We start from the raw sequence: 11,536 nt of genomic DNA, 5'->3' as shown, positions 1-11,536 counted from the left end.
TTGAACAAACTTTTCGTTTATTGTGCAGTAGAGTTCTGTTCGCCTACAGAATAGGAACAATTTGATGCAGCGAAACTGTAGGTTTGATAACAATAAATGAAATTAATTGTATTTCAATTTTTGCATGTTGTGTGGGGTGACAAGACCACGTTTTTGTGGGGTGAATTGGTCATACGGGTTTGAAGCTTTTCTTTGCTCCAATTGATTCCAGATGCCGCTGAATTACAAAAAGAGGATGAGCAGACAACGTTGGAAGAAGGAGAAGCTTGAAAGAGCAACGCAGGTCATTACGAATGGATTTTCTTCGACCAAGTTTCGAAAGTGTTTGAAAATACTCGAACAACAGTGAAAAGATTCATGCAGAATTCGAGATGGTCTCAATCCAATTTATCTGGTCTGGAATCTGGCCAAGACATCTGATATCGATCCCAGAACATTGTTACTGATTGTAACATTATCTCAAAATACTTTAAATGAACATAAGTATGTTTTTTTCGATGAAACACACACTAGACCAAATCACCCCACAGACGGTCCAAATCACCCCGCATCAAATTTTAATGTCCAAAAATCATCTCTTTTATTTTATGATATATTTGGTAATTTGAAGCTTGATATAATGATTAAACATTTTTGATTGAGAGAAAACAAGTGTAGCTCAGTATACAATGTGACATTTTTTAATTAGACCGTATTGGTTTGGAAACATTAGGCGATTTGCTTAGGTGGTCCAAATTCCCCCTTTTCCCCTACAGGAAACGGACATGTTCTAAGTTTCGCGCAACAAGCAACACTCACGCAAAGCCAAACACTGATGGCTAGAAGCGACCTATAATCATTTGCACTCTTCTCTTTTTTCGCCGGCTTTGCCATGGCTCGGATGGTTGTGTTAATTGCAATGTCAGATGCACTTTAAGTGAACTATTCGTTAGCGTTCACAGCTCGAGAGGAAATATAAAACACAAAACGAGCAGAATAAAGGTAATATTATATCATCAGGCATGTAGCGTAACCGGCACGGCACGTTTCATGCAAGACAAATATTATTGCGTTTGTTTCAAATGTGTATGCGTATATATAGCGGAACGGCTTCGGGCATACACAGCACGTTTCAGACAAATGCATGAAGGAATTCTCGAAAAGAATATTCTGCCGGTGCCGGGCACGAACTACACGGGCGAGTAGCATCATACATACATATCAAACGTCGAAGTTCGTGGTATGGGTGCGTTCGTCGCTCTTCGGAACGACATCGGTTCAATCACCAGTAGCTATGCTTGGCTCAATTACGGCAACGCGAATTTACTCTCCCGCTCCGTCTGCGCTGCCGGTCCGTACAGAGAAGTTGCAATGTCTGATAATATGAATACATCATGTATTTGTCTACCTGTGTCGGTACGTGCCGTTTACGCTACGTGCTGGATAATATAAAACGGCCTTAAGAGACCTTTGTTGTTTCGGGCACAGAACGGTTCCGCGAATTTTCCTCAGAGAAGTTGTAATATTTATACGCTAGCAACAGCTTACTTACTATACAAGGTGGAGTTCACTTCGCATATATGTATTCTCTTTTCGCTATCCCCTTTCGTTGGTTCTGTTCTAGCAGCTGCATAAGTTGCCCGTTATTGACAGATCTGTTCAGGAAAGTACACAAATGGACAGAAAAATGTATGGGAAAATGGAAATGCTTCCAATTTTCTTCAATTTCAACCATATATAGACTATGGGACTGTGATGTATATGCAAACCGTTAAAATCCGTTCGTAGCAAATATAGTTTTTAACGTTAACTTTATTTCATAAAAACGTGCCCTGTTTTCTGATTTGGCACCCTTAATGAAAGACGTAGTCCTACGTCAAAAAAAATTGTCACTAGTTTGTAATCGATCTTCTATAAAACTAGTAAGTCATGATATGAGCATTCTTAACAAGTGTCAAAAATGAACGTCTTGTAACGCAGCTCCAAATCACCTACTACGGTCATCACTAGAATGACCGTGTACATCCCCGGTATTTGGACTCAAACGGTTGGTCCCATCAAATCACACATTGAAACTGATCGCTATACAAATAACTGGAACCAACACTACTAAAGGTTCACATTACTCGGTGTTGGTTGGAGCAAAACATCACTTGTTTTGACTGTCCCTGCGCTTTGATTAGAAGTGATATCGAACGATTTCTGTAAACAGCAACAGCCAGGGTACGCGGGAGCCGGCACGATATAACATACACACTGGCAAAGCCCGTGTGTCGGTACGTATCATCCGCTGCTTGTTTGTACAGTGTTATTTAAGGCACCAACGGTACTCGCGACCAGTCACAAGCTACAACTCAAACAGTGAACACATCACAACAAACGAAATTAACAAAACACTTCTTAGAAGAGAAAGGACTCTTATCATATAGTCAACACGAACAAACAAATGCTTTTATTATTTATCGCATTGAGAAATATCTAATACTTTTATGGTTCAAGGTAACAAGCAAAACAAGTGAAAAGGATACAACAGTAGGAAGAGAAAAAAAACATGCGACGCAATATCACCCAATTGGATAAATTATAAGTTTGAGTGTGCGTAGTGTGTGAAGTAATCCGTGAAATCGCAAGTGACCAGCAAAGAAAAAGCATCGGACCACATTCGAGGTTTTATTTTTGGTTGAGTCTTTTCGACCAGTTGCAGTGCTCCGAGTGAGTGAACGATGCCACCCTCCCGCCTGGATGGACTCTACAGATCTCTGCTGCTGACAAAATTCTTCTGTAAGGGCTGGGGCAAACCGGAGAATCTCGAGAGGTATGTTGGGAAGAACAAAGAAAGCTACGCACTGAAGTGAAACAATTTGATATGAGGGTTTCCAAGATTGTGAGTTCATTTCTTATCAAAAGTTACCACCAGGGGTGAAAATTCTACCAACCAAGGCGACAGCTAATTGATAAGCCCCGCTAATCGCTAACCATTTGTGTCCCACGAATAGGAATCATGTGTTGAATGTATTACGTGTTCCCTGCACTTGGATTGTGGAAATAGACTTTGGCCGGTCATTTTACGATTTATGAGAACGGTCAAAATGATTATTTTGGGTTATATAATAATTGCATTCAACCCGGTGGTTGTGGTGTATTTTAGCATACAACACAAAGAAAACTCCGTATCACAACGAAGACCATCATGAGGTACACACGCCATTCACTTCGAACGATTAATCACAAATCGACCGACCCAGTTATTCTTAGAACCGCCATCCCCTACATAGCACTGAGCTGGGAAGTAAATTGCACTTTGCACATATGCTACGATAGAAATTTTCTCAATGCGTTTATTTACAGTTTATTGTAAAACATTCCAAGGACTGTTGTACCGTGCAAATAAACAACGACGTAGTTGAGCCTTGAAGAATCTGCACGAAGGGTGCATCTGTGTGAGCCAAGAATGGGGGTGTGTCAATCAGTAGGAGGAGGTGTTCTAATTTTTCACTTCTGTTCCAAAACAAGATTCTAACACAAACAAACGATGTTTTGACTCAGCTTTCAGGTCATCCAGTTGATTACACAAACACATTGGTATGGAATTAGGAATAGGGCTCTTGCTACACATACATGCAGAGCTTGTGTTGGGCACATCGCTTTGTTTACGCTCGTAGTTTCTATGCAGCAGAAGCGGCTTTATTATCAATCGGCGTTCTTGTGGATCAGGGATACTCAAACTATTTTCGGCGAGAGACCCCTTTTCCAGAATGAAGTGATGCCATCGACCCCCTATAGCCAAAGTTCTTTAATAATTCTATCTTTATCTAATTCATTCAAAATATTTACCAATTCAAAAAATTGCGGTTGGTTAAGTGAGTAAACTTGACATCATTTTCTCATCAATAAATAGACATAAAATTCAGTAAATATCAGGTGAAATTAATAATTATAAACACAAATTACAACAATAATACTTTCTATTAAAATATTTGTCATTCTTATAACAAGTTTATTCACGTCACGCAACAGGTACAGTAACTTGAAAGTTTCAAATGAAAACTTGTGTTAATAAATAGAGATCGACCACCAAAATCAGTTTTCGTTTATGTCGACCCCTGGGAAACTAATATCGACCCCAAGGGGTCGATATCGACTACTTTGAGAACCCCTGTTGTAGATAATTTAAACATAGTTGCGGTCTTTCTACTAGCGCGAAATTTTCCTTAGAACTAACAGTTAGACAAGCTATTTCATGAACAAGAGTTTTTGTGTGACGCATATTATTTAATTTACTGGCACCTATTTCGCGATATTCATTGAGCGACTTTCCCACTAGATTTGAATCGAAAAGGATTATCAACATGTTCACACCTAGATTAAAGCCACAGAGGCTCGAACTCACGTTCGAATGCTTCCTTGTATTTTCCATGAATTATTAGCCATCAATGCATTTTCTCCGTTTGCGATCATTTTTTTTGTATGAACATATTTAACTTCTCCGCAGAGCATTCAGGTTCCCGGAAATCATAACTAAGGGTTGGTCGATCTTTCTGACTGACTATGTTCTTAATTTCAACGTAATCATCTGCTTTTTTGGCGGAACTAACCACTGATTAAAGATATCTGCACACGAATGTTCATTATAGTTAACTTGTCCACGAGGCCAGCCTTCCAGGGCAAAAAGTATAAAGCCTAAATGGGAATACACTTCACCTAATCCGGATATACAATCGTAATGTGCAGTTTGCTCTTTTTCTGTGATACTTTTTGAATAATCAATCTGCTTCCGTTGATATGGATTATAGCCATAACAGAAATTTCAATTTTTTTCCTTGTATATTTGACTCTAGAAGTAAATATTGTCATGTAAAGAAACATATATTCGCATGTTATTAATATAGAGTAGCGCGTAATTTCTATGACTATTTCGCTAAAAGAATTATTTCAACAAAGCTCAATCTTGTCGATCCATATAAATCCTATGCAGCGATCACTTTTGCCTGCCCAACAGATCACTAATACATATGCACGCTGCAAGCGCCCTATTGTTATTGGAATGACACGGAAATCATATATACCCATCTCCATTCCAGACTATTTGAATTCCGCAAAATCATTTCAAATCGAGCAGCCTGCTCCAAGTTGGTGCCAAATGATTATCCTGTTGAGATCACCAAAGAAGAAGTAACTTCCGATTGCAAAATCTTGGAAGGGAAATTCAAGACTCCGTTGGAAATTTATCTGCCCGGACTGGTACCGGATGTGGTCCAGAATGCCCACTTCCAAATGCTGCTGCCGCTCAAGTGGAACGATGAGCGGTTCAAGCCAATGTGCATCCATCTCGCCGGCACCGGAGATCACGTAAGTTATAAATATACACGATGTTGTGGTTCGTAGTATTTTGTGAGTTTAATTGACCCATCGATTTTAGTACTACTGGAAGCGACGCAATCTTATTGCAAAGCCACTACTAAAGGAGGCCAATCTTGGGGCGATTATTCTGGAGAATCCGTTCTATGGGATGCGCAAACCGAAGGATCAGAGGTAAGTAGGTGCAGTAGTTGAATGGATAATTCAACGAACACTTCTTCGAACACCTACTAACAGTGATTAGTTCAACAGAGAAACTAACCGAACAAATGTCTACTTTCAGGGCGTCTAGCCTGCACAACGTCTCGGACATCTTCGTGATGGGTGGCTGCCTGGTGCTCGAGTCACTAGTGCTTCTGAACTGGTGCGAACGCAATGGTTACGGCCCGCTCGGAATCACCGGTCTCTCGATGGGTGGTCACATGGCATCACTGGCGGCCACCAACTGGCCAAAACCACTAGTGCTGGTACCCTGCCTAAGCTGGTCCACCGCCTCGGCGGTCTTCACCGAGGGTGTCATGAGCCACTCGATCAACTGGGATGTGCTCGAGACGCAGTACTTTGCCGATGGCAACTTCCGCGAGCGGCTGTCCAAAATGGTAACCATAGTGGATGATGCCTTCGTGGCCGGTCAGCATTTTATTCAAAACTTTAACCAATCGGTGCAGGAACTCAAGCAGGATATCAGCGAAACGACCGAATTGATTTGTGAAAACGCGCGCAGTGGCGTGAATCTCACAGTTGTGCGCGATACAACTCCGGAACGCGAACAGAAGCGAATTGAAATCAACCGACGGAATGTACTGAATCTGTCGGAACCATTGCTCAACAAGTTGCTCTCGAATGTCAAGTGTGAGCTAACCCAGGCGGAAATAGACGAGCTAAACCTGAAGATACAGATCGCTCTGAAAAATTACAAAGAAGAAAATAAGACTGACGACAATACCATGATTTTGGAAGTTAAAGCAGAAGATTCCCCTGAAACATCCCCGTCCAAATCGCTTGGAACCAAGATAATGGAGTACATTAGCTGGAACAGTAACGGCAACAAAAATAGCAGCAAAACTGGGACAGAATTAGTTCCCACCGAGAAAAGGGAGCCGATCGATATCACCAAAACTCGCTGGTGGGAACGCGAAGCATTGCAATTCATGCGCGGCATGATGGATGAATGCACCCACTTGAAAAACTTTTCCGTTCCGTATGACACATCGCTGATCATTGCCGTCTGCGCCAAAGATGACGCCTACATTCCTCGCGAAGGTTGCACCAGTCTGGAAGACATCTGGCCTGGAGCGGAAATTCGGTATCTGGATGCTGGTCATGTCAGCGCTTATGTGCTTCATCAGAAACTGTTCCGTTCGTGCATTATCGAGGCATTCGAGCGGGCGCGCAAGAAGTGGATCCCGGAGCACGAACGAGTACAGGAGCTCAACCTAGATAAAACCGACTGAGGTGCGATGAATTGTTTGTGCACCAGAATGGGACCATTCCCGGCTGTATAGGCTGTGACAAAACATTTGAATTGAACCAAACAAACAAAAAAAAAATACAGCAAAATCCGAAAAATGAGCCTGAACCCATACCGCATAGCGGTCGATGGCTGCAACATAAAAAATGCACTTGATAGTTGTAGATTAAACCTGTAAACCAGTCATTACGAGATATTAAGGGTTGATGTTTCCCGAGGAAAGCTAATGCATAACAGGGTGCTGCTTCACGTTTACTTCCACTGCTGGAAGTTTATTGGCGGAAGCTTGATCATGGAAGTGATGTCGACGGGAGACACTTGTTTGTAAAGCAGTATTTTTGAATCAAACACGTTGAAACTCACGCTACGCATAACACTAGTTTTTAGAACGATTGTACAATTTACATTTATTTTCAGTAATAAAACATAAGCTTTTAGGTAGCTCTAAAGCAGCTACCTTCTGGAAATCTACTTTGTGTTTATTAGATTAAAAAGAAAGATTGGAAAGAAAGCGGTTTCGTGTTGTACGTGCCTGAAAACTCGTTTCCCACATCGTCTTCTATTGTGTCAAACGAGTGTGAGTATTCCAATTACCATAAAAAAAAATTTCGCGGTTCAATAAGACATTGACGGAAGAATTTGGGCTAAGAATAGGTGCATTTGTGTTCCTATTTACCAGACTCCCCCATTTTTTCGTCGTTTTGATGCGAGCTGGTGATATTTTTGCAATATCTACTATCAAAGGTTAATCGAATAACTTCATTTTAACGATTTTACACAGATGGTCACAAAAAATCTACCCCAATATGAAATCATAGTATTCCAATATTAAAAGTTTTTTCAAACATTTCGGTATTTCAGGCAATGCTACGTAAATGTAGGTTATTAGTAGAACGTTTTGCCGTTTCAGTATTGTTAATTTATAGCAAAAAATTACTTGTTCCTGAAAGGGTACCATAATCCAAGGGATTGCTAAGATGGCCGCCTTTTTCTATCCAGCATAGAAAATCACGAGCATAGAAATCGAAACCTAAAATTAAAAATGAAGCGCTCCGCGCGATTCTCCAGCAGTGATTTTAATTGTAAATCGCCAAGAAAGCTTCCGGATGGGTATCCAAACATCGCTTGCCAAAGGAAACTATCCAACTTAATCAAAATATATATATATATATATATATATATATATATATATATATATATATATATATATATATATATATATATTTGACTTCAATAATAGGGCATAAAAATAATCCACTTGCGTAAACTTGTTTTATCATATTTTCTCCATCGATGCACCCCTCGGTTTTGACAGCTGGTTGTTTACATCTGATAAAAACATAATTTTCGTAACTGTTTTGTCAACTTTTTGTACGTGGTGACGATTTTCGACGCTGAGGAAGCTTCTGGAAAACAACACAGGTCCCACGAGAGTAGCTGTGACGGCGTGCGCATCATATTGAAGGCTCTGCCTGGGAAGAGGAATCCTGCGAGGAATCCTAGGGGCTGTCCATACCACGTGGACAGTAAAAGCACGATTTAAGACTCCCTTCTCCCCCTCCTTGGACAAGCGTGGACATTTTCATACCCCTACCCCCCTTTGTCCACGTGGACATTCTTCTCTTTCTAATTAAAATAACTAAGGAAATAACTGAATTGCGCCTAAATTCCATTTAAGTTTATTTTATTTCTAGTTTTACTAGCTGTTTTATTTCATGCATTTTATTTCAAGTTTTATTAGTTGTACGGTAGAGAAATGAGTAGCATAACAAAGTACATGTTTCATTTAATTTTAAAATTTTTGTGAGTAAACTTTTTTTTTGTTTTTCCATTGTTTTTCTATCTAGTTTGCCATCACGGAAACTCGTAATGTACAGTTGACCAGGTGAGGAACAATCCGCATCTAAACATAAACTACCCAACTTCAAAGATCAATCTTGAGCTTTACTAATTGTGATTGCAAACGCCAATCGAATAAAAATAAATGGATTTAAAATTATTTTCATATAAAATTTTAGTTCAGGATTTTTTCAACAATTGTAATAAGATGTGTTGATATCACATAGAATACATAGATACAATAATGTTAAATTAAGTTCACAGTTTTGTTTCAGAAAGCTGGAAATCCACTAACATCTTCGCCAGTAATAATCCAATTAACCTGATTGATTCGATTCCTTTCGATTCAAATGAAATTCCAGTAGATTTTTTTTCACAGAGATATTCTAGATCTAATGAAAAATCATCCTTTTATTTTGGATTATGAATATTTAATGACATAACGATCGCACAACAAATCGATGGACAGTTTTGAAATGTTCTATAAAGGACCCAGTCATTGCTTTGACAAATGTATCGTTTTATTACAGTTAAAGCGTTTCAAAACCTACTCAAAATGTTCGATGTTGTATTCTGGTCCTTTATTTTTTTTCGTTGAGTAGAGATCTTCGCCCACTCCGGGCCCTGTCACAATCGATCACAGCAAATGCCGATTCATCTTCACTCTGAATTTCCGATTCACCTTTAGTCTGTAGCGCAATACGTAACCTTTTTCGCCATAGTATGGGTATTGAAAGCGTATCAAAATATTTTATTATTTTTCAAATCCTTATCGACCATTCTGAAATTCATTAACCATTTGCGGTCGTATGTCGTATGTACGAATTTTGATGTCTAGTAAATTTGATCATGAATTAATACGCAGTTTCTATGGATAATAGATAACGGTACTCGGTGTAAACAAAAGATTATTAGTGTGGAGAGATAAGAGGATCATAGGAAATTATGACGACTAGTGGTGCATGGATCATCTTTCGCAAATTTAAATATTAAATCCTAGAAATTGAAAGATTCCAATACTTTAAAAAATTGTTACTTTTCAAGAAAAGTAATACAAAAGAAATGGTTTTACACGTAATTTTGCATGAAAAACTGTACAGAAAAAAATCTATAGAAAATTATATTAGGCTGTTAAAAAAGTCCTGCGGTATTTCCGCGAGGTTGTCGTTGTAAGCGCGTAGTTCTAGTTGTATTCATTGTATCGAGTCATACTATTGTGTGATTCACATAGCACGTTACGGAGAAGAACGTCTACGTTCCGTTAACGTCTCCACCAATTCACACATGCAGTCAATGCTTCCACCAGCACCGTCACGTCAAATGCCAAACGAATGATTTATTTAATTTTATTCATGGTGTCGCCATCTACAACAATTTTAAATTGCAATGTCCTCTTTCAAATCAGCATGCCTAGAATCAGTTCTAAATTTTGAAAAATTCAATGAGAATCATTGAATTCAATTATTTAAATGCTTAAACCCCGTAGTCCGACCCTTATGCAATAATAATAATAAATAGAATAATTCTTTCAACTAGTCGCGAATGATTTTCACTCCGAAATTTGGAGCTATGAGATATGTTGGCATAAAAAGTACAGTAAGTTACTTATAAAGCGATATGCTGAGGTACCACTCAGTGTCGCATTGGAGTCGGTTTTGACCAGTAATTGGACATTTGCGACTGGTGGCGACTATCAATGTGGGGCCATAATTTGGGCCCCGAACTCAATGTTTACAAAAAGGTCCAACTAGAGGTAAAAATGTCTAATTAAACGTGTTGCATCACAGATCTGTTCAATTAGCTTAATGTCGATGTAGATGTAAATTACTGTATAACCAAATCAAAACAAAAGCCGAGACACAAAGCCCAGACAAAAACCAAACGAGCCGTCCGTCTCCGTCAATTATGTGCGATTCACATAGAACGTTACGGAGAAGAACGTCTACGTTCCGTCAACGTCTCCACCAATTCACACATGCAGTCAATGCTTCCACCAGCACCGTCACGTCAAATGTCAAACGAATTATTTATGTAATGTTATTCATGGTGTCGCCACCTACAACAATTTTAAATTGCAATGCCCTCTTTCAAATCAGCATGCCTAGAATCAGTTCTAAATTTTGAAAAATTCAATGAAAATCATTGAATTCAATTATTTAACTACTTAAACCCCGTAGTCCGACCCTTATTCAACAATAATGATAAATAGAATATTTCTCTCAGCTATTCGCGAATGATTTTCACTCCGAAATTTGGAGCTCAGAGATATGTTGGCATAAAAAGTACAGTAAGTTACTTATCATGCGATATGCTGAGGCACCATTCAGTGTCGCATTGGAGTCGATTTTGACCAGTAATTAGACATTCGCAACTGGTGGTGACTTTCAATGTGGGGCCATAATTTGGGCTCCGAACTCAATGTTTACAAAAATGTCCAATAACAGGTAAAAATTTCCAATTAAACGTATTACATCACAGATCTGTTCAATTAGCTTAATGTCGAATTAGATATAAATTACTGTACAACCAAATCAAAACAAAAGCCGAGACACAAAGCCCAGACAAAAACCAAACGAGCCGTCCGTCTCCGTCAATTATTCTTTTCTACAAATCCTGCCGGTCGTTTTCGTTGAACGAATGCTGACGGGTCGTTACGTTGCCGGTGTATGTGAATGTTTCCATAAGAAATGCATGGTAGAATAACTGACGTAACGTGACGTGACGGAACGTAGACGTGACGTGGATGTTGTTTGTGAATCGCACTTTATTCTTTTCTACAAACCCTGCCGGTCGTTTTCGTTGAACGTATGCTGACGGGTCGTTACGTTGCTGGTGTATGTGAATGTTTTCATGAGAATTGCATGGTAGAATCATTGACGTATCGTGACG

The 11,536-nt window shown here is 39.3% G+C and overlaps 1 protein-coding gene across 2 annotated transcripts; it reads left to right on the top strand.

Moving 5' to 3' along the window:
• Positions 1–2,296: 2,296 nt before the first annotated feature.
• LOC129780581 (protein ABHD18) lies at positions 2,297–7,275 on the top strand. 2 transcript variants are annotated; one of them, XM_055789000.1, is made up of 5 exons: positions 2,297–2,794; positions 5,061–5,328; positions 5,399–5,511; positions 5,621–5,936; positions 6,006–7,275. In XM_055789000.1, exons 1-5 carry the CDS (start codon positions 2,703–2,705, stop codon positions 6,789–6,791), a joined length of 1,575 nt encoding a protein of 524 aa, XP_055644975.1. In that variant the 5' UTR covers positions 2,297–2,702; the 3' UTR covers positions 6,792–7,275. The 2 variants fall into 2 exon arrangements, with proteins under 2 accessions (XP_055644975.1, XP_055644974.1); XM_055788999.1 differs by having other exon boundaries at positions 2,302–2,794; positions 5,621–7,275.
• The last annotated feature ends 4,261 nt before the right edge of the window (positions 7,276–11,536 follow it).

Source organism: Toxorhynchites rutilus, chromosome 3, assembly GCF_029784135.1.
Source record: "Toxorhynchites rutilus septentrionalis strain SRP chromosome 3, ASM2978413v1, whole genome shotgun sequence".
NCBI lineage: Eukaryota > Metazoa > Arthropoda > Insecta > Diptera > Culicidae > Toxorhynchites > Toxorhynchites rutilus.
Note: the sequence above shows the minus strand (reverse complement) of the source record. Positions and strands in the feature narration are given on the sequence as shown.

Bases quoted from the DNA above. Each gene is read 5' to 3' on its own strand.
- LOC129780581 (XM_055788999.1), top strand. From the start codon at position 2,703: ATGCCACCCTCCCGCCTGGATGGACTCTACAGATCTCTGCTGCTGACA. The intron at 5,329-5,398 runs GTAAGTTATAAA...CATCGATTTTAG, and splicing joins TCGCCGGCACCGGAGATCAC to TACTACTGGAAGCGACGCAA. The intron at 5,512-5,620 runs GTAAGTAGGTGC...GTCTACTTTCAG, and splicing joins CGCAAACCGAAGGATCAGAG to GGCGTCTAGCCTGCACAACG.